The 23,411-nt window shown below is 44.9% G+C and overlaps 1 protein-coding gene across 2 annotated transcripts in view; it reads left to right on the forward strand.

Moving 5' to 3' along the window:
- PCSK5 (proprotein convertase subtilisin/kexin type 5) overlaps positions 1–23,411 on the forward strand; it is a 465,201-nt gene that overhangs the window by 409,699 nt on the left and 32,091 nt on the right. For both annotated transcript variants that reach the window (XM_032164318.1, XM_032164319.2), the window contains 5 exons: positions 2,240–2,323; positions 4,252–4,447; positions 14,944–15,161; positions 16,571–16,807; positions 21,465–21,695. In XM_032164318.1, coding sequence (XP_032020209.1) covers positions 2,240–2,323; positions 4,252–4,447; positions 14,944–15,161; positions 16,571–16,807; positions 21,465–21,695 — 966 coding nt within the window. The remainder of the gene's footprint in view (positions 1–2,239; positions 2,324–4,251; positions 4,448–14,943; positions 15,162–16,570; positions 16,808–21,464; positions 21,696–23,411) is intronic.

Raw genomic sequence — 23,411 nt, forward strand, 5'->3', positions numbered from 1 at the left:
CTGGCTGCAGTGACTCACACCTGTTATCCCAGCACTTTGGGAGACCAAGGCGGGTGGATCACCTGAGGTCAGGAGTTCAAGACCAGCCCGGGCAACATGGTGAAACTCCATCTTTACTAAAAATACAAAAATTAGCCAGGCTTGGTGGCAGGTGCCTGTAATCCCAGCTACTTGGGAGGCTGAGACCAGAGAATTGCTTGAACCTGGGAGGCAAAGGTTGCAGTGAGCCAAGATTGCACCACTGCACTCCAGCCTGGGTGATGGAGCGAGACTCTGTCTCAAAAAATAAAAGAAAGCCAGGGTAAATTTTTCTCTCCAAGCTAGGAAAAAACCAACTACCCAGCCTGGCAGCCTAATCATTTATATCTCCATCTCCATCTCCACCTGTATTTGCATCTATCTGCATATGTGTGTCTATCCGTCCTATCTATGTATGCATCTTTCTATCATCTGTATTTGAATCTAGTTTCATCTATGGCAAGGCTCATCAGCTTTGTATCCATGACTGTCATCATAGAAGCTGAGCAGGCCACCCAGGTATGAAACCAGAGGGAAGGAAGAGGAGAGTAAAACAAGCCTCGGAAATGGAGTGGAATGGTGGCAGGAGAGAATCAACAGGAAGCTGAAGGAACTAACCATTTACTGCGCCACTATGTTAAGCACTTGACACTAATCTCATTTAGTCTTCACAACAATCCTATAAGGGCAGAATTATTTTCTCTCATTTTAGAGACAAGGAAAGTAGGACTCTGAGAGTTTAATTACTGTATCCATGGTTACCCTACCCTTCGGCGGCATAGCTGGGATCTGAAGGCAGGTGTGACAAGAGAGCCATCTATACCCGGCTGACTCTTAGGATGAGAAGAAAGAAGATGAAAGGAAGGAGAGGAAGGAAGGGAGAAAGGGAGGGAGGAGGTAATGAAGGAAAATGGTAAGATGTCAACATTGACTGAGGGTCAGGGTCATTGAAATCCCACATTCTGAGCTAGAACTTCGTTTTCTAATTTTTCCCTGTGTGAGCCATGCTGATTTCTGAGCAATCCCTGAGCTCTAGTCAAGGTCTCAATATGTATTGATTGAGTGATGTCTTGAAGCTGTTCTGTCTTTGAAATTGTCCCATGGAATTGCGGAGGTGATTTCCTGGGAAAGCCTGCCCATCAAATGCTGTTGGAGGGAAAGGGAGAAGGGGACACTTCCAATGTTTCCCTGGCTAATGGTATATTAACCTGGGATGACCTACTTATAGCCCAACCAACCAGAAATCTCATGAGTAGGGGATAATTTTGATGTTTAACAATGATTTGGGACAAACTTAAGATGAGGTAAATTTAGGTTGCATAGTACAGTAGCTACTCTGAAGAACACAGTGACCCAAACATTGACCAATAATAAAATCTGATTTTCAAAGAACAAAGAGAGAAAAAAAAAAAAAAAAAAAAGAAAAGAAGTTCCTCCACGAGAGGTACAATGAATTCTCAATTATCATCTTGGAGTGAAGAGAAATGGTCATCCAGCCAGGCGCGGTGGCTCACGCCTGTAATCCCAGCACTTTGGGAGGCTGGGGTGGGCAGATCACCTGAGATCAGGAGTTCAAGACCAGCCTGGTCAACATGGCGAAACCCTGTCTCTACAAAAAATACAAAAATTAGCCGGGCATGGTAGTGTGCACCTGTAATCTCAGCTACTTGAGAGGCTGAGGCAGGAGAATCACTTGAGCCCAGGAGGCGAAGGCGGCAGTGAGCCAAGATCGCACCACTACACTCCAGCCTGGGCTACAGAGTGAGACTCTGTCTCAAAAAAAAAAAGAAAGAAAGAAAAGAAAAGGTCATCCAACAGTCTTGGCAATAGAAGTGATTACCTTTGACTCATAAACTCATTTACAAGTGCATACACACAAACTCACTCCCATTTTTAACATACAAAAGAAGTAATCATTTGTTCAGATATCCCCACAGTATCTGAGGCTATCTTGTAGAATACCACATTCCTTGTGGTACCACACATTCCCGTGGTATCTTTCTTGATAATCAATTGCAAATGAAGGAGTAAGAGAAAAAATAAATAAATGAAGTCTACACAATGGCAATGAGCCAGTGCCAACAATCAGCTCATGTACGATCAAAAGGATTCCTTTGGGGCAGGAAAAGAGACTAGGTAACCCACGAGATCTTTTTCAGTACTGGAATCCTATGTGCCTATTCAAAGGAGAAGCCTGAACTGTTGTTTCTTTCTTGTATAGATATTTTGAGAAAATCCCAGCCTTGTCATTCTTCTTGTAAAACCTGCAATGGATCCGCAACTCTGTGCACTTCATGTCCCAAAGGTTAGTGTGTTGCATGACAGGAGATGGCAGCAGTCAAGCCAAGTCATTGAAACTCATGTGTAGTGGCATCTTTGTGTAAAGAGGTCTGTAAGGCCTTGATCTACTCCCATCACATGTTCCTATTACAGTGGCTACTCGGGAGACACACAGGGACCCAAACATTGACCAATAATAAAAACTGGCTTTCAAAGGACAATACAAAGAAGTGGTCGGGTACAGTGGTTCACACCTGTAACCCAACATTTTGAGAGGCTGAAGCGGGAGGAGTGCTTGAGCCCAGGAGTTTGAGATCAGCCTGGGCAACATAGTGAGACCCCATCTCTATAAAAATTTTAAAAATTAGCTGGGCATAGTGGCAGGTCCCTGTAGTTCCAGCTACTTGGGAGGCTGAAATGAAAGCATTGCTTGGCCCCAGGAGGTCAAGGCTGCAGTGAACCATGATCATGCCACTGTACTCCAGCCTGGGTGACAGAGCAAGCCCCTGTCTTAAAAAAAAAAAAAAAAGTTTCTTAATCTAAAGGCATGATGAAGAGGGAGGGAGGAAGGAATAAGAGCAGCAACATAACAGCTTGATAACTTATCAATTGCTTCATCTATGAAAACAAAAATCACAAATAACATAACTTCCCTGAATTAGGGGAATATTTTACTTAAATGGTACAGTGACATAAAGAATGTTTAAGTGGGCTGGGCATGATGGCTCATGCCAGTAATCCCAACACTTTGGGAGGCTGAAGCAGGAGGATCACTTGAGGCCAGGAGTTGGAGACCAGCCTGGCCAACATGGCAAATCCCCGTCTCTACTAAAAATACAAAAATTAGCCACATGTGTTGGCACATGCCTGTAATCCCAGGCTACTCAGGAGGCTGAGACATGAGATCACTTGAACCTGGGAGGCACAGTTTGCAGTGCGCACTTCAACCTGGATGACAGAGCAAGACGCTGCCTCAAAAAAAAAAAAAAAAAGAATATTTACATGTTTACATGATCATGATAAAGTCCATGTTGGAATGTACAATGTTAATAGTGGAATCTGATGCAAAAGCAGAAAAATTTACAATAGGCAAGCCACGATTATAATCATATAAAATATAAAAGGTTACACTCAAAAAGCTAAAGCATTTTCTTGGAATTTTGGGTGTGAGACTGATTTTGAAAATTGGTTTTCTTAATGAGTATCTGCTGTTTTTCGATTAAAAAATAGATGGATCCTCTGTTAAAGGGAGAGTTGGGTGGAAGAGTTGTAACTCTGGGCCGAGCCTGTAATCCCAGCACTTTAGGAGGCCGAAGCGGGCAGATTACCTGAGGTCAGGAGTTCGAGTCCCGCCTGTCCAACATGGTGAAACCCCCATGTCTACTAAAAATACAAAAATTAGCCAGGTGTGGTGGTGCACGCCTATAGTCCCAGCTGCTTGGGAGGCTGAAGTAGGAGAATCGCTTGAACCCAGGAGGCAGAGGTTGCAGTGAGCCAAGATCGCACCAGTGCATTCCTGCCTGGGAGATAGAGCAAGACTCCTAAAAAAAAAAAAAAAAAGAGTTGCAACTATGTTAGTGACCTAACAAGATGGGCTTTGGGGAAGCAGAGTATTAATAGATTCCATCAAGCTGTGCATGTACAGCTGCCTTACACCAGGAAGACATAGAAAGTGTGTTAATAAGACTGATCAACTGGGCAAAGGGAAGCCCCATCGTGGCCTATACCTAATATCTGTAGGAAAGGAAAGAAACAGGCAAAAGCCTCTTGCTGTCAATTGCCTTCTAGAAATGTAACTCATCCTGGAGGACTTAGCATCACTAGTAAATATTTTGGAAAGCCTGAAATAAGTGCCGGGATACTTTGGTCTTTGGAAAGGTTAAAAAAGCCATGTCTCTGCATGGAAAAACACATGATGACTATTCCTATCTTCCCTCTTCCCTGAATTTCTAGGTGCGTATCTTCTGGCTCAGGCCTGTGTTTCCTCCTGTCCCCAAGGCACATGGCCTTCCGTAAGGAGCGGGAGCTGCGAGAACTGTATGGAGGCCTGTGCCATCTGCTCTGGAGCCGATCTTTGTAAAAAGTGCGAGATGCAGCCGGGCCACCCTCTCTTCCTCCATGAAGGCAGGTGCTACTCCAAGTGCCCGGAGTAAGTTTCCTTTTTAATTTTACTTCCTGCTTGTAATCACTCTCCTATGGTACTTTGGGAGCAATTCTTTCTTATTCACCAAAAAACTCTTCTCCGCTCTATGAGCGCCCACGTAAATGTCCTCTGTTGACTGACATGGCTATGGGCCACAGCAGCCAAAACTTACATGAGGCCAGATGCTCACTTCTCCTTTGTGACTGTTTTATGTATATATTTTTACTTTTATGAAAAATATGTTCAGGGGCTGGGCGTGGTGGCTGACACTTGTAATCCCAGCACTTCGGGAGGCTAAGGCAGAAGGATTGCTAGGAATTTGAGACCAGCCTAGGCAACATAGCAAGACTCCGTCTACAAAATATTTAAAAATTAGCCAGTGGGTGCTGCAGTCCCAGCTACTTGGGAGGCTGAGGTGGGAGGATTCCTTGAGCCCAGGAGATTGCAGTGAGCTGTGATTGCGCCACTGCACTGCAGCCTGGATGACAAGGCAGGACTCTGTCTTTTAGAAAAGAAAAAAACAGTTATTTTCCCACCTTATATTAATGATCAACTTATGTCATGTTTTTTTTTCCTCCATTACAAAAGTAAGTCTGTGATGTGAACCTCTTCTAAAGGTTTAAATAGGTGAGGCATGAATTATAGATAATAAGTAACACCTGGTTATTTATTGATTCCTCCTGGTTTCCTTGGTCCCCTGGTTTGTAGTTGCTTTACTCTTCCTACCAACAGTCCCACCTCCAGAATTTACCTAGGAAGAAAGTGAGGAACAGCAAATGGAAGAGTACAGCAAGAAACTTTCAGCAATAAGCAACAGAAATGCCAAGTAAAATGACTGAGAAATAACAGGGTTTATTATCTCACAGAACAAAAATGTCGCAAGTCCAGTATCGGTCACTTCAGCGGCCAAAAAGTTCATTACAAAGTCTGGTTTTTCTGTTTTGCTCTTGTACCTTCCTTAGCTCGTCCTCTCTGACCGGCACCACTGCTGAGCCCACATTATGTGTCTCAGCTCCAGACACGGTCACCCCATGCAGCCACTACCAGGGCCAGGAAAGGGGATGTTTCCCCTTGTTTATCCTTTTCTTGAAGAAAAGAAAATTTCCTCAGACTTTTCTTCTAATCTCAGTCGCAAGAATGCATCACTGATACCTCCCTAAATCAATCCCTGGCAAAAAGAATGGAAATATTGGAGTGGTTTAGGCTGAACAAGATTCACGCCTGAACATCCAAGCAACTCAGTACTCTGACAGCCAGGAAGAATGGAGAGAGGGAGGCAGGAAATAAATGTGCGGAAGTAACTGACAGTGTCTACTTTAAGGAGTTAGAATTTTCACTTGCCCTCTTATTAAAAGAATTTGATACAACAACGCCTATTTCCTGACTAGGCGTGGTGGCTCACACCTGTAATCACAGCATTTTGGGAGTCCAAGTGGGAGGATCACCTGAGGTCAGGAGTTCAAAACCAGCCTGACCAACATGGAGAAACCCCATCTCTACTAAAAATACAAAATTAGCCGGGCATGGTGTCATATGCCTGTAATCCCAGCTACTCGGGAGGCTGAAGCAGGAGACTTGTTTGAACCCAGGAGGTGGAGGTTGCAGTGAGCTGAGATCACGCCATTATACTCCAGCCTGGGCAACAAGAGCGAAACTCCATCTCAAAAAAAAAAAAAAAAAAAGCAAAAAAGCAAAAATGTCACCTATTTCCTAGTGACATATTTGTTTTCATTATTGAGATAGACGCTACAGAGTATAAATATAAGTTATGAGTATAAATATAGTGTAACTATAAGGTATTCACCCTCAAAAAGCATCCAATCTAGTGTAGAAAGCCAAGCATATTCAGCTCAACAACACAGATTTAGCACCAACTAGGTGTAAAAATTGATACTGATACAATATCAATATATTGTATTGTATATGTGTAGCTCAGTGGAGTCTATTCTTCTACCAACAATTGATATTGATATTGATATTGACATTGATATGGAAAGCTAAGTTAAGACCAACTCCAGGAAGTCCAAGTCTGCAAAACGCTTACAATCCACTAAAGGAGGTTTACATCAGTCAACGTCATACTTCTCAGGGCCTTAATATACAAAGGGCTAAGAGATTCCAAGGGAAAAGAAAACATTTTAAATCACTATTTTTTGAATGCTTGCAATGTCCAGGTATTGTGCTAAGGGCTTTAAATGTGTGATCCCATTAATTCTCACAAGAATTCTCGTATCCACTTACTATTATTTTCCCTCATTTGACCAATGAGGAAAAGAATAGCAGGCTCAATTTTACGCATCAAATACATGGTGTGGCCAGAATTTGAACCCAAACCTCTCTGGCATTGAAGTCCATGTGCTTAACTATCACTCAGTGCTGCCTTCTTGTACAATTGAGTATTTTTTAAATCACAACTTTATTGAGATATAATTCACATACCATACAATTCACCCCTAAAAGTGTATAATTCACAGTTTTTAGTATATTCAAAGAGTTATGCAACCATTACCACAATCAATTTCAGAACATTGTCATCAACCTAGAAAGAAACCCTGTACCCTTTTAGCTGTTATTCCTACTTTTTCCATTTCCCCCAGCCCTAAGCAAGCACTAATCTACTTTCTGTCCCTATAAATTTGCTATTCTCGGACATTTCCTATAAATGGGATTGTATAAAATGTGGTCTTTGAGCCAAGCATGGTGGCCATGGTGCACACCTCTAGTCCCAGCTATCAGGAGCCCAAGGCTGGAGAATTGCTTGAGCCCAGGAGTTCAAGGTCAGCCTGAGCAACATAGCAGACCTTGTCTCTGAAAACAAAAACAAAACATATAAAACAAAAAAGACAAAACATGTTTTTTCGTGACAGACTTTTTGACTTAGCATAATGATTTCCAACTTCATCCCCAGCTGGGTATTTGAGAAAAGGCTTGATGGTCACTAGCTCTTGAAGGATTTTGTCAAGCAGAGAGTGGAGAAAGGGTAGCAAAGGGTCAGAGTAAGAGAACCCAGGTGAGAAGGCAGGTTTGGAAACTCCCAGTCCTCCTCCCCTATCAACCGAGCTCCACCCCAGCAAACTCAGCCTAATGTTATAATAAAGCAAAGGTGAAAGAGATCTGCTTACCAGAGTCAGTCATTGCTTCCTCAGTGGTAGGATTAAACCGGTTGTCATTATTATTGCCTTATTTATTTAATCACTACCTTTTTCAACTCTCTCTTGGATCCTTTGAGTGTTCCAGGAATTGACAACGCATTAAAACAAGGAAGAAACAGAAGCATTTTGCTTTACTCCAGTTAGTTGACCACTCAATGTTTTTTACCTCCAAGTCTGGGTTGAACCATTTTCTTGGAGCAATGGGACACTATGCAGACATGCAGCAGTCAAGATAGTCTGTATTTCTTGAGCAGTAGGAAAGCTACCAGCATGGCCTAGGAATATTGCAGACTATAGAATTGCAAGCATATGCCCTCCTGCTATGGGTAGGGTGATCTGATTATAGTGGAATCCCTCATCTTTGTGTTTACACACACAAAAAAAAGAAAACTAACAACAGAAGACAGAGTCTGAGGAACACATAATATCCAGTTTATCTTGGGAAGCTTTTATTGCTGTTTCTGAGAAATCACCCTTTTGGGTGTGATCCATCCTAGAACAGCAATAAGATTTATAACAGGAACATAACCTGCAATGACACAGCATCCAGATATTCAGAGTTATTTATAAGTTAGCATTTAGTGGCCCCTGCTTTTTCAAATATAGCATATGTTCATGAAAAAAAAAGTGTTTGTTTGTTTGTTTGTTTTGAGACCGAGTCTCGCCCTGTTGCCCAGGCTGGAGTGCAATGGTGCAATCTCGGCTCACTGCAATCTCTGCCTCCCAGGTTCAAGCAATCATCCTGCCTCAGCCTCCCAAGTAGCTGGGATTACAGGCGCATGCCACCACACCTGGCTTATTTTTTTTATCTTTTGTAGAGATGGGGTTTCACCAAGTTGGCCAGGCTGGTCTCGAACTCCTGACCTCGTGATCCACCCACTGTGGCCTCCCAAAGTGCTGGGATTACAGGCATAAGCCACTGCCCCGGGTCAAAAATAGGTTTTAATAGTGACTTTTTTTTTTTTTGAGATGGAGTTTCACTCTTGTTGCCCAGACAATGGCGCCATCTCAGCTCACTGCAACCTCCACCTCCCAGGTTCAAGTAATTCTCCTGCCTCAGCCTCCCAAGTAGCTGGGATTACAGGCATCTGCCACCACGCCTAGCTAATTTTTTGTATTTTTAGTAGAGATGGGGTTTCACCACATTGGCCAGGCTGGTCTTGAACTCCTGACCTCAGGTAATCCACCCACCCTGGCCTTTCAAAGTGCTGAGATTACAGGCCTGAGCCACCGTGCCAGTAACATAGGTTGTTTAAAAAGCAACAGAAAACTTAAGGTGGACTCACATTCACCAAATGTGAACAGATTTGAAGCTCTGTTGAAGAAAAACAGCCTTCCTTTAAGTGCTGCTGGTCACTGTCTTGGTGTCTGTGAAATGGAGGTGAAGGCCCAGGACCACACAGCTTTCAGGGGACATGGATGTATCAGAGCTGAAAGACTTCAACATAAAGTACTTTGAATTTAACAATTTAGTACATGCAACCATTTCTTTTCAAAAGAAATATTAGTCTTCTTAAATAAAATAATTGTGAAATAAAGCACTAAGGAAAACAATGTACCACTGTACATTGTTTTATAAATGCAGAGAGAGGAAAGGAGAACCAACTCCCAGGCAGCTCTGTGTGGAGAAGACTACTTTTTTTTTTTTTTTTTTTGAGACAGAGTCTCGCTCTGGAATGCAGTGGTGCAATCTCAGCTCACTGCAATTTCTGCCTCCCAGGTTCAAGCGATTCTCCTGCCTCAGCCTCCCAAGTAGCTGGGATTACAGGCGCCCACCATCAAGCTCAACTAATTTTTGTATTTTTGTAGAGACAGCATTTCGCCATCTTGGCCAAGCTGGTCTTGAACTCCTGACCTCAGGTGATCTGCCCATCTGGGCCTCCCAAAGTGCTAGGATTACAGGCATGAGCCACTTCAAGAGTTTTATTATTTTTTCTTTTTGCTTGAATCCATTTCTTTCATTTCAGCATCTCATCCCACATCCACTGACCCTCTTCTGAGAGGGATCTGAAAAAGATTTATTCATGTTGCATCTTTTTAGGCTCTGTATTAGCATTCATCATCTTCAGTGTCCAGAAACTATTCTCTGCAGGTCTTGGCCAGGCCTAGCATTGAGGTTCCCTGGAGGTGGGCCTGATATTACAAAGCTCCCCTCCTTTAAACACAGAGTGGATCATTGTGGCAAGCCAGTTCCCACCTTAAGTTTACAAGATGTGGCTGGCCCCACTCTGAGTCATCCCACTACCAACTCTCAGGTGTGGCAAGAGAGGCCCATCATGAATAACAAAGACACCCCTAACTCTTAGGAAATTCCAAAGGTTTTGAGGTTAGCTGAAGAGAAAGACCAGACCTCTCTTTGGGTGAGGTCAAATTCTTTACTATGCATACAGGAACAATGAATCCATCAAATTTTCATTCGATTAGAAGATGTGATTGGTAAGGTGCACCTGTAATCCCAGCACTTTGGGAGGCCATGGTGGGCGCACTGCTTAAGGCCAGGAGTTTGAGACCAGCTTGGGTAACATAGTAAGACCCCCATCTCTACCAAAAAAAAAAAAAAAAGATAAAAATTTAAAAATTAGCCCAGTGTGGCGGCACACACCTGTAGTCCCAGCTATTCAGGAGGCCAAAGTGGGAGGATCACTTGAGCCCAGCAAGTCGAGGCTGCAGTGAGCCATGATCGCACCACTGCACTCTAGCCTGGGCAACAGAGCCAGACCTTGTCTCACCAAAAAAAAAAAAAAAAAGAATGTGATCTGTTTAAGAATGCACTAAATTTCCTTAATTTCAAGTTTCTCAAATCTGATCAAATTGCTGGTGGGCATATAACACATTGCCATCCACTGTCTTGTTCAATTCATTTTTAAGAGACAGACTTTGTTTAAGCAAAGTAACTGAGTCTTTCTTCTTCAAGTGTTCTCTGTCATGGTCAAAAAAAAGCTAAGGGTACTACTGTGTGAGGAAGTCCGATCTTAGCTTTTATCTGGATGCTATTTCTTTCTCTCACTTCTACCTAGACTGCTTTCTTCTCCAATTTTTCTTACCTGAAACTATATCAGAAATATGACTTTCTGGCTGGGCGCAGTGGCTCACACATGTAACTGGGAGGCCAAGGCAGGCAGATCACTTGAGGTCAGGAGTTCGAGACCAGCCTGGCCAACATGGTAAAGCCCCATCTTTACTAAAAAATACAAAAATTAGCCAGGCATGGTGATGTATGCCTGTAGTCCCAGCTACTCAGGAGGCTGAGGCAGGAGAATCGCTTCAACCCAGAAGGTGGAGGTTGCAGTGAGTTGAGATCACGCCACTGCACTTCAGCCTGGGCGACAGAGTGAGACCCTGTCTCAGACAAAACAAAACAATGAAATGTGACTTCTGTTCACCCCTGCCCTATTTCTTCCTGGCACACTCAATATATTTTTGTTTACTGAATGCATACAGTAAATAAATGACTGAAAGAATGATTAAACGTGTAAGTGCCGATTAATTAAAACATCAAGTAAAAATGCTGGGTAGGAGCAGATCCCTTCCTGGCTTGTGATGTAAAGAGGTCTCTGGTACATTCGGTTATTTGTTGCAGTTCTTCGCCACTCCTTGTATTCATGCCCACTGCCTGCAACTTTGCACCAGCTCCACTAGAGACGAAATGGACTTCCTCATCCCTTGACTTTGGCTGGGTTATGTGACTTGCTTTGGCCAAAGACATGTTAGCAGAAGAAAGGTGGAGGCATAAAATGTGCCCGATTGAACTTGCCCTTCTGTGCGTTTGTCACAGCTGTGAGAAGAATGTCCCCTGGTAGTCCCGGTAGCCAGGGAAAATAGAGGGATGTGAAGGCATGGACCCAGTGTGTAGCCTGGAGTCAAGCCAGCCAAGCCCAGCCTTGATCTGCTTCCCCCCACACATGAGTGAGAGTAAATGATTGTTGTTTTAAGCCACCAAGTTTTGGGTTGGGGTGGTTTGTGACACAGCAATATTATGGCACTAACTCACTAATGGTTCATGATAGAAAGCAATTGGAATAGGTACCTATCATATCAGAAGTCTATTTTCTCTAAGCCGGCTTATGGTTCTTCCTCTTCTGCAAGTTGCAGCTCTTCCCTTCAGCTTTTCCCACCAAAGAAACCTCATCTAAGTTCATGTCCTTTGCAGGGACATGGATGAAGCTGGAAACCTTCATTCTCAGCAAACTAACACAGGAACAGAAAATCAAACACTGCATGTTCTCACTCATAAGTGGGAGTTGAACAATGAGAACACATGGACACAGGGAGGGGAACATCACACACCAGGGCCTGTCAGAGGGTGGGGGGCAAGGGGATGGAGAGCATTAGGAGAAATACCTAATGTAGATAGATGACGAGTTGATGGGTGCAGCAAACCACCATGGCACATGTATACCTATGTAACAAACCTGCACATTCTACACATGTACCACAGAATTTAAAGTACAAAAAGAAAGAAAAAAGAAAAAAAAGAAACCTCTTCTATCCATCCCTCATCTCCCAAATATATTTGAGAGGATTGGGGTTTTATATTTTACTGTGTTCCCCCACCAGTGAGTGATTTTTACAATGGGATAGTTTAATCACTGGGGTTCTATATATACAGATATAAGACTCCGCCTGGAAGAAGGTTATTTGCACAAACATACTGGTACTCAAAATATGTTTAGTGCTGTGTGCAACTATTCATATGTATGCATTTGAAAAACGTCATCAGAGGTTGGCTGAGAGCATCCAGTGGTTCCAATCTTACAGGGCATTGACCCTTTTGAGTCTTTTGGAAATTTTTTTTGTTTATTAAATGTTTTTAAAATTTATTAATTGAATGAAAAATATTTCTACTTTAAAGTTAAGCTCTAACAAAAAGAAAGAAAAAATAATAAAACTTAGCGGGTCATATAGGGAAAAGAGAAGATGACTAAACTATATACAAATTAACAACAGTTGTTCTCAGACCAATCAAATTCACAAGAATATGAACCCCAAATATCTGAGGCAGGTCTCGGTCAATTTAGGTAGTTTATTTTGCCACAGTTGAGGACACATGCCCATGACAGCCTCAGGAGGTCCTGATGACATGTGCCCAAGGTGGTCAGGGCACAGCTTAGTTTTATGCTTTTTAGGGAGACATGAGACATCAATCAATATATGTAAGATGTACATTGTAGGCCAGGCGCGGTGGCTCACGCCTGTAATCCCAGCACTTTAGGAGGCCAAGGAGGGCGGATCATGAGATCAAGAGATCGAGACCATTGTGGGCGGAGGATCATCTAGGCGCGAAGGCAAGAGACTGAAGGCACAAACTGTTTCAGTATAATAAAGAAAATAGTTAGAATAAGAATAGTCATAATACAAATTAGATATAGAGATGATCATGGACAATTATCAATCATTATTATAAACATTATTAATCACTAGCTTTTAATATTACTCTTTGTTGCATTACTAATATAACCTAGGAATAACCGGCAGGTATAGGGTAAGGTACTGAAGGGACATTGTGAGAAGTGACCTAGAAGGCAAGAAGTGAGCCCTCTGTCACACCCGCATAAGGGCGTGAAGGCTCCTTGGTGAAGCGGTAACACCAGTGTCTGGGAAGACACCCGTTACTTAGCAGACCGCGAAAGGGAGTCTCCTTTCCTTGGGGAGTCAGGGAACACTCTGCTCCACCAGCTTCTTGTGGAAGGCTGGATATTATCCAGACGTGCCCGCAGTCATCCGGAGGCCTAAACCCCTCCCTGTGGTGCTGTGCTTCAGTGGTCACACGCCTTGTCCACTTTCATGCTCCTCCTGCACTCCTGGTTCTTCTTTGAACTTCGTAGTAGATAGCGGTAGAAGAAATAGTGAAAGTCTTAAAGTCTTTGATCTTTCTTGTAAGTGCAGAGAAGAAAACGCTGACGTATGCTGCCTTCTCTCTCTGCTTCGACTACCTAAAAGGGAAGGGCCCCCTATCCTGTAATCACGTGACTTGCTTCACCTTGTCAATCACTTAGAAGGGTCACCCTCCTTACCCTGACCACTTGTCTCGTATGCAATAAATATCAGTGCACACAGCCATTTGGGGCCACTACCGGTCTCCACATCTTGATGGTGGTCCTCTGAGCCCAGCTGTTTTCTCTTTATCTCTTTGTCTTGTGTCTTAATTTATTACAATCTCTCATCTCCGCACACGGGGAGAACACCCGCTAAGCCCCGTAGGCTGGACCGTACAGACCATCCTGGCTAACACGGTGAAACCCCGTATCTACTAAAAAACAAATACAAAAAGAATCAGCCAGGCGTGTTGGCACACACCTATAGTCCCAGCTATTCAGGAGGCTGAGGCAGGAGAATTGCTTGAACCTGGGAGGCGGAGGTTGCAGTGAGCCGAGATCGTGCCATGCACTCCAGCCTGGGTGACAGAGCAAGACTCTGCCTCAAAAAAAAAAAAAAGGTACATTGTAGCTTCTTTTTTTTTTTTTTTTTTTTTGAGACAGAGTCTCGCTCTGTTATCTAGGCTGGAGTGCAGTGGCGCGATCTCAGCTCACCTCAACCTCTGGGACTACAGGCGCAAGCCATCACACCCGGCTAATTTTTGTATTTTTAGTAGAGACTGGGTTTTGCCATGTTGGCCAGGCCGGTCTCGAACTCCTGATCTCAGGTGATCCACCCACCTCGGCCTCCCAAAGTGCTGGTATTACAGGCATAAGCCACCCTACCCAACCCATTGTAGCTTTTTAAAATCTTAGTAACTATCTGGGTTTTTTGGGGTTTTTTTTTTTCTTAAGACAGAGTCTCACTCTGTCACCAGGTTGGAGTGCAGTGACATGATCTCAGCTCTCTGCAGCCTCTGCCTCCCAGGTTCAAGTGATTCTCCTGTCTCAGCCTCCTGAGTAGCTGGGACTATAGGCGTGGACCACCACGCCCAGCTAATTTTTGTATTTTTTAGTAGAAACTGTGTTTCACCATGTTGGCCAGAATGGTCTTGATCTGACCTCATGACCTGCCCGCCTTGGCCTCCCAAAGTGCTGGGATTACAAGTGTGAGCCACCACACCCGGCCAGTAGCTATCTTTTTAAGAAATAGCATGGGAGGCAGGTTTGCCCTAAGCAGTTCCCAGCTTGATTTTTCCCTTTGGCTTAGTAATATTGGGGTCCCGAGATTTATTTTCCTTTCACAAGAATAAGCCCTGTCCTTTTCCTTTCATTTTTCTGAATGTTCTTTTTCACGTCCTCATAAATCCCATGGATGCCTCTCAGCTGACAACAGCAGCAGCCCTTTTGTTTTTAGCCCTAATTCCTTTTCTCCAGGAATGAATCACTTCTCCAACAGGTCAGCTTCTCTAGTTGCTCTCTCTTCCTTCCACAGGGGCTTTTATGCAGAAGATGGCATATGTGAACGCTGTAGCTCTCCTTGCAGAACATGTGAAGGAAATGCCACCAACTGCCATTCTTGTGAAGGAGGCCTCGTCCTGCACCACGGAGTGTGCCAGGAAACCTGCCCCGAGAGGCACGTGGCTGTGGAGGGGGTATGCAAGCATTGTCCAGAGATGTGTCAGGACTGCATCCATGAGAAAACATGCAAAGGTACCTAGGAGCTTCCCACGGGAGAGCAAGGCTCTGCTGAGCCACCAGGTGGGGGCCGATTATCTGAGGGTGGATGGCAAAGAGCTGTGGGAACCAGTCTTCCTATCATTCCTGAAAGGTATGTCTCTGTGCCTGTCATCAGAGAAACTGAGGGTGAGATACACCCTTTTCATTATGGATGCTGCAAGCTAAGACAAGCAAGAGCCCCTTTTTGCATGATTTCTTACACACCCCCCCAACATGTACACACACAACAGGTTTGTAAGCACTATCCTAGGTGCTAGAGATACAGAGAAGAACCCAATGTTCTCATCTTTTTTTTTTTTTCCTTGAGATGGAGTTTCACTCTTGTTGCCCATGCTGGAGTGCAATGGTGCAATCTCAGCTCACTGCAACCTCTGCCTCCCATGTTTAAGCGATTCTCCTGCCTCAGCCTCCAGAGTAGCTGGGATTACAGGCATGCACCACCGCACCTGGCTAATTTTACATTTTTAGTAGAGACGAAGTTTCTCCATGTTGGTCAGGCTGGTCTCAAACTCCTGACCTCAGGTGATCCGCCGGCCTCAGCCTCCCAAAGTGCTGGGATTACAAGCGTGAGCCACCACACCCAAGCTGTTCCCAACTTTTTGAACACAAAATCTTACAGACTGATAGTAAGCCACAAAACACAGAGGTAGCTAGAAAACTGCAATTATTAAAAAGGATAAGAAAGAAAAGTTCGGGCAACTATGACAGATGACCACTCTGGCTGTGAACAAATTTTGCTGTTTCTTTCCCTCAGGAATTATCTCCCCCAAAAAGCTGTTCAATTTTCTCTCCAGAATAAGACAGACTCATTTAACTGGTACTGTCCTATCCAAAGTATTCTCTTGGTGTGACCTCAAGTGTTTCCCAGGATTCCCCCCAAAGTAAGAAAATGAACACAAATAAAATAAACCCGCAATGTATTCTTCACACTGATCAATCCTGTATTCATTGTTGTACCTGATCAACGAATGAAAAGTTAACTAATCCAACCATTCCTAAACTGCTTTCTGTATTGAACACAGTGTGAGGTTCTCAATACAATTTTTAATATCTATTAATGCTCTTCGGGTTTTTCAAACAATACCGCCAGCCTCTCAGCCATCCCTGTCTTTTGCAGCATTGCAAATTTTTGCACCTCCAAAGGGCAGACCATTTCAGTGTGTAAGTCCAGCACCATCTAATATGGTCACCATGTGTGGCCTCCTCGTCCCAAAGCAGGGCTTGTTAGACATCAAGTCTGTGCCCTGGCAGGGTGGGGAGAGGGCAAGCATACTCTCAGGTCAAATCAACCAAAGTGCTGAGGGAGGAGCTAGCCCACTGCAGACAACGAATTCCTTTCTCCTATCCCCTGGGAATAACTTGCTGCTTCCTCCTTTTCCCAGAGTGCATGTCTGAGTTCTTCCTGCATGATGATATGTGCCACCAGTCCTGTCCCCGTGGCTTCTACGCAGACTCGCGCCACTGTGTCCCCTGTCATAAAGACTGTCTGGAGTGCAGTGGCCCCAAAGCCGATGACTGCGAGCTCTGTAGTGAGAGTTCCTGGGTCCTCTATGATGGACTGTGCTTGGAGGAGTGTCCAGCGGGAACCTATTATGAAAAGGAGACTAAGGAGTGCAGAGGTAAAGACTTCTGGGATTCAAAATAGGCTCCGGGGTTTTCACAGTTCCAGCCCCAGCCCCAGCCCCAGCGCCAGAGCTGTCATCTCAATCTTTTTTTTGTTTTGTTTTGTTTTTGTTTTGAGACAAGGTCTCCCTCTGTCACCCAGGCTCAAGTTCAGTAGCACGAACATGGCTCACTGAAGCCTCTGCCTCCTGAGCTCAAGTGATCCTCCCACCTCAGCCTCCAGAGTTGCTGGGAACATAGAGATGAGGTCTCAGAATGTTGCCTAGGCTGGTCTTGAACTCCTGGCTTCAAGCAATCCTCTGCCTTGGCATCCCAAAGTGCTGGGATTACAGGTGTGAGTCATCATGACCAGTCCATCTCATCCTTTACCATCTCACTCAGGGAGGCATATTTTGAACCGGTTGTAAATAATTTATAAATGAATCGCTCATAAGCTTTGTACAGCTAACTTTTATTAGTGACAAATCACGTGGACCTTCCTCACAACAGTGGCTATGAACTGCTGGTCAAAAGAAGTTATCATATAAAGATTTACAGCAGAGAGGAGGAGCCTTCAAAAGCTACCTGAGACTTTTCTTGAAATGTTAAGCCATTAAAAGTTTATAACACAAGAAAATTGTGCCACCATAAGGGACTTTCTTGGTGCCTCTTGTCTCCCTTCATGGGTGATTTTTTTTGAGACAGAGTCTCACTCTGTTGGCTAGAGTGTGGTGGCACGATCTTGGCTTACTACAACCTCTGCCTCCTGGGTTCAAGTTATTCGCCTGCCTCAGGCTCCTGAGTAACTGGGACTACAGGTGTGTGCCATCACGCCCAGCTAATTTTTCCATTTTTAGTAGAGACAGGGTTTCACCATGTTGACCAGGCTGGTCTTGAACTCCTGACCTCAAGTGATCCACCTGCCTCGCCCTTCCAAAGTGTTGGGATAACAAGCGTGAGCCACGGTGCTCGGCCCATGTTTTGTTGTTGTTCTTGAGATGGAGTCTCGCTCTGTTGCCCAGGTTGGAGTGCAGTGGCATGATCTCAGCTCATCGCAGCCTCAACCTCCCAGGTTCAAGTGGTTCTCCTGCCTCAGCCTCCTGAGTAGCCGGGATTACAGGCAGCTGCCACCACACCTAGCTAATTTTTGTATTTTTAGTAGAGACAGGGTTTCACCGTGTTGGCCAGGCTGGTCCTGAATGCCTGATCTCAAGTGATCCGCCCACCCCGGCCTCCCAAAGTGCTGGGATTACAGGCGTGAGCCACCGTGCCCAGCCTCCCTTCATGGTTTGCTCCCTGGAAGCTCCCCACCTTCCTCTTCATATCCTTCAATTCCTGCTCCAAGGTCCCCATTTCCACTCCCACTCAATCCCTGCATGTTCAAGAAAGGATCTGCTATTATTTATACCTCCTTATGTTTTAACTCGGCATGAATAATTTGCCTCTTATTCATTATCAAGGAACAGAAAAATAAAATAAGTTATGCACTCTAGAATTCTCTAGCAAGTCAGAGAAATGTTGTGGGGCAGGGGGCTTTTCTAGAGCCCAGGATTCACTCCAGTGAGGCAGCCTAAGGTCCTTCACCCCCACATGTTGCCCCCAAGCAAACACGACGAGATAGATGTCCAGAGGCAGTTCTGCTAACAACCATGAGAGCCTGAGAGTGACCTTCCACTGAGAAACCCTGGGACACCCACACCCTAGGATATACTCAGGGGAAGGTTTTTAGTAGGACATGAAGATGTGTCTCGGTCCTGAAGGCTTGCTGCTCCAGCGTTGTGATGTGGATATGCCTTTTTGTGTGTTTTATATAAAGCACTATTTAGTATTAATGTCTTACCTGCCCATATGTGAAAAAGCGTGGATGTCAAGGCTGTGCCTGCATGCAGAAGAGGCGGACGTTCATGTGGGAGGCAGGCTGTGGAGCTGGGGATGGCTTCTGGGAGGTGAGAGACTCAGCAGCAGGCCTTCAGCGCCATCTTGCCTCTGCGAGGGCAGGAACTGAGGTTCAACTTCTGGCCTTTCTCTGGTGTTGAATAATGAAGTAATTTACTATACAGAGAGCTTTACAGGTCTCAGAGTATGTTTTCTTAATTTATCTGATTTAATTATCTCCTTGAGAAAGGCCCCTGGTTGCCCATTAGAATCACCTGGGCAGCTCTTAAAACCACAGGTGCCTGCACCCAATATTTTAATTCCTTCTCCCACCGCCAATAATTCTGATGCTTAGTGTGGGTTGAGAGCCATTGAGGTAAATGCAATTTTCTACATTTTTCTGAGAAGGAAACTGATGCTTTGAGAAGTTAAGCACCTGCTCAATGTGACCCCACTAGTGAGGACAGAGTTGGAAACTCACTTGGGGTGTCTCCCTACAATGACATTGCACTTTCTTTTTCTTCTTTTCTTTTTTTTTTTTTTTTTTTGAGACCGAGTTTCGCTCTAGTTGCTCAGGCTGGAGTGCAATGGCGCGATCTTGACTCACCACAGCCTCCGCCTCCCTGGTTCAAGCGATTCCCCTGCTTCAGCTTCCCGAGTGACTGGGATTACAGGCATGTGCCACCACGCCCAGCTAATTTTGTATTTTTAGTAGAGACGGGGTTTCTCCATATTGGTCAGGGTGGTCTCAAACTCCTGACCTTAGGTGATCCACCCGTCTCGGCCTCCCAAAGTGCTGGGATTACGGGCATGAGCCACCGTGCCCGGCCGCCATTGCACTTTCTACCAGACCAAAGGGAGAGGAAGGAATGTGGTACTGGAAGAAACAGTGACAACCTGACTTTCCAGAGAGACAATACAAAGAACCTGATCTGAAAATTAAGATTTGGGGAAGTGTAGAGAAGCATTTAGAATGGAGCAATCTCAGCTGGACATGGTGGCTCACATCTGTAATCTCAACAACACTTTGGGAGGCCAAGGTGGGAGGATCACTTGAGTCCAGGAATTTGAGACCAGCCTGGGCAACATAGCAAGACCCTATTTCCAAAACAAAAATAATAATACAAAAATTAGCCAGATGTGGTGGTGTAGGCCTGTAGTCCCAGCTACTCAAGAGGCTGAGATGGGGGGATCACTTTAGCCTGGGAGGTCAATGTTTCAGTGAGCCATCATCACATCACTGCACTCTAGCCTGGGTGACAGAGCAAGAACCTATAAGCAAAAAAAAATCTGTAAGCAGGATCTTCTCTAAGATAAACACAAGGACTTTGGATCCATTCCAATCACCCAGATTATCCCCCTAATAGATAGTACAGACACCTCTAAAAGTCCCATACCTTTCCTGAGGCATTGGGGCAGAAGCAGCAAGGCAGCTGCTAAGGTCCTGGGCTCAACTCCTGATACTACTTAGCGTAAGTGACTTAGAATCTCCAGCCTCAATTTCCTGATTTAGATAAAATGAGAGGATAATATAAACGATAATAATACCATGCATGTATCCACCCAGGGAATGCTTACAGGGGGGCCTGCTATGTGCCGTATGCTCTTTCAGGTCTGGGGAACAGCAGGGAATGAGACAGAGTCCCTGCCCTCATGGAGCTCACATTCTATTAGGGAAGACAAGTACTAATGACCATAAGCCGAGAGCAAAAATAAGGCAGAGGGGCAGGACAGGAAGATAGGCAGGATGGAGATAAAACTTGAGAGATGTCTTAGATTTCATTGAGAAAGGGAGGAAGCAAACCATGCATGCATCTGGGAAAAGAGAATTCCAGGCAGAGAGAACGGCAACTACTAAATCCCAGAGAGATGGTCGGTGCAGTGGCTCATGCCTGTAATCCCAGCCATTTGGGAGGCCAAGGCAGGAAAATCACTTGAGGCCAGGAGTTCAAGACCAGCCTGGGCAGCAAAGTGAAGGCCCATCTCTATTTTTTTTTTTTTTTTCTGTCACCCAGGCTGGAGTGCAGTGGCACAATCACAGCTCACTGCAGCCTTGACCTCCTGGGCTCAGGAGATCCTTCCACCTTAGCCTCCTGAGTAGCTGTCAGGCTGGTCTCGAACTCCTGGGCTCAAGCACTCCACCCACCTTGGCCTCCCAAAGTGCTAGGATTACAGGCGTAAGCCACTGCACCCAGCCCCCGTCTCTAGTTAAATACAGAAAAAGAAAACCTAGAGGTGGAAGAGAATTGTTATTTTCTTTTTTTAACAAGTACTTATCGATTCCTATTACATGCCAGGCCCTCTCATAGGCACTATGTATTCAAAAATAAATGCAAAAGGGACCTTTATTTGTCAACAGACAATTAAATATATTCCAACAATTGCTGTATTCGTGATAAGCTCAAGGTACTCCAGAGGTGAGTGGAAGACCATAACAGTAGGTATTATGATGGTGGAAAATTCGGTGCCATTACAGAATGGCTTGTTATTATTTTGTTGCAGTTTGGGTAATTATAGTGAGCCTTACTAATATTTCTGAGGTGGCTGTTGCAGGAAAGCACTCTCTGGATACAACAGAGAAAATAAAATAATAATTTTCTCTCATTTTGCAAAAGAATGGTCCACCCCAGAGCTCAAGGGCTGTAGTCAACTGATGGCCCCACACCCTTGGACCAATGCTCTGGAAATCTCCGGAAGAAATGTGAAAGGAATGTGAAGACCCTTTCCCAGGGGAAGCCATTCCCACGAGGGCCACCCTGGCCCTCGCTCACTCTGTCTGCTGCCCCTCCACGCCCGCAGATTGCCACAAGTCCTGCTTGACCTGCTCATCATCTGGGACCTGCACCGCCTGTCAGAAAGGCCTGATGATGAACCCTCGTGGGAGCTGCATGGCCAACAAGAAATGCACACCCTCTGAGTACTGGGATGAGGATGCTGCCAGGTGCAAGCCCTGCCATGCTAAGTGCTTCCACTGCATGGGGCCAGCGGAGGACCAGTGTCAAACATGCCCCAGGAACAGCCTTCTTCTCAGTGAGTTTCTTCTCCGAGGAGGGCTTTGTGTTTCCCTCCCTCTGGGAAACTGCCTTGCACACTGCCTTGTCTGGTAGATACTGGCTTCTTTCTTTTTGATTTTTTGCTTTGTGTTTGGGAAATGTTCAAACCTACAGAAAAGATGCAAGAGTAAGAACTGTACAAAGAACAGCGCAGGGATGTGCTTCATCCAGTTCGCAAATGCTCATCTTCTACCCCATTTGCTTTATCATTTGTTCGTGGGCTCTCTCCCCGCTTCTCAGTCGTTCTCTCTCTCTCTGTCGCTCTCTTTCCTCACTCTCTCAATGTATACATGTACATCATTCCCAATATATATTTTTCGAAGCCATTAGAAGGCATACATCATGGCCCCTTTCCCATAAGTATTTTAGTGCCTATTTCCTCAGATTAGTGATATTTTCTTACATAACCGCAGGATAGTTATCAACTCTGATAAATTGTACATTCATACCATACTTTAATATACTATCCATATTAAAATTTTCTCAGTGCCCCTTTAGGATTCAGGCTAGAGTCAGTTGTTTCATTTAGCTTCCATGTCCCTTTTTTGTTTGTTTGTTTGTCGGGAAGGAGTCTCACTTGGTTGCTCTGAGTGGAGTGCAGTGGTATGATCTCGGCTCACTGCAACCTCTGACTCCTGGGTTCAAGCAATTGTCATGCCTCAGTCTGCTGAGTAGCTGGGATTACAGGTGGGCACCATCACGCCCGGCTAATTTTTTTTTGTTGTTGTATTTTTGGTAGAGACAGGGTTTCACCATGTTGGCCAGGCTGGTCTTGAACTACTGGCCTCAAGCAGTCTGCCCTCCTCAGCCTCCCAAAGTGCTGGGATTACAGGTGTGAGCCACGCCACTGCGCCCAGCCACTTTTTCGTTTGTTTGTTTTTTGTTTTAAGAGACAAGTTGGCCAGGCGCAGTACCCAGGCTGTTGGAGTGCAGTGGCATGATCATGGCTCACTGCAGCCTTGAACTCCTGGGCTCAAGAGATCCTCCTGCCTCAGCCTCCCAAGTAGATGGGATAGGATTACAGGCATGAACCACCATGCCTGGCCCTTCCATGTCATGTCCAGCTAATTTTTTTTTTCTTTTTAGAGACAAGGGTCTCACTGTATTCCCCAGGCTGGTCTTGAATTCCTGGGCTCTAGCTATTCTCCTGCCTCAGCCTCCCAAAGTGCTGGGATTACAGGCATGAACCACTAAGCCAGGCCCTTCCATGTCCCTTTAGCCCGCTTTAATCTGAAATGTTTCCACAGACTTTATTTTACAATATCAATGCTTTAGAAAAATACAGCCTTGGCCAGGCACGGTGGCTCACACCTGTAATCCCAGCACTTTGGGAGGCCGAGGCAGGCAGATCATGAGGTCAGGAGTTCAAGACTAGCCTGACCAACATGATGAAATCCCATCTCTACTAAAAATACAAAAATTAGCCAGGGGTGGTGGCGGGCACCTGTAGTCCCAGCTACTCGGGAGGCTGAGGCAGGAGAATCGCTTGAACCAGGGAGGCGGAGGTTGCAGTGATCCAAGGTCACGCCACTACACTCCAGCCTAGGCAACAAGCGAGACTCCATCTCAGAAAAAGAAAGAAAAGAAAAGAAAAATACAGTCTTCATTTTTCCTTTTGGGTGAGTGTGAAGTTGCCCGTGATCAGTTGCAGAGTGTGCGTGCTTGGCCAGCATACTTCAGAAGTGATGTTGTA

Source organism: Hylobates moloch, unplaced genomic scaffold, assembly GCF_009828535.3.
Source record: "Hylobates moloch isolate HMO894 unplaced genomic scaffold, HMol_V3 SCAFFOLD_10, whole genome shotgun sequence".
Taxonomy (NCBI): Eukaryota; Metazoa; Chordata; class Mammalia; order Primates; family Hylobatidae; genus Hylobates; species Hylobates moloch.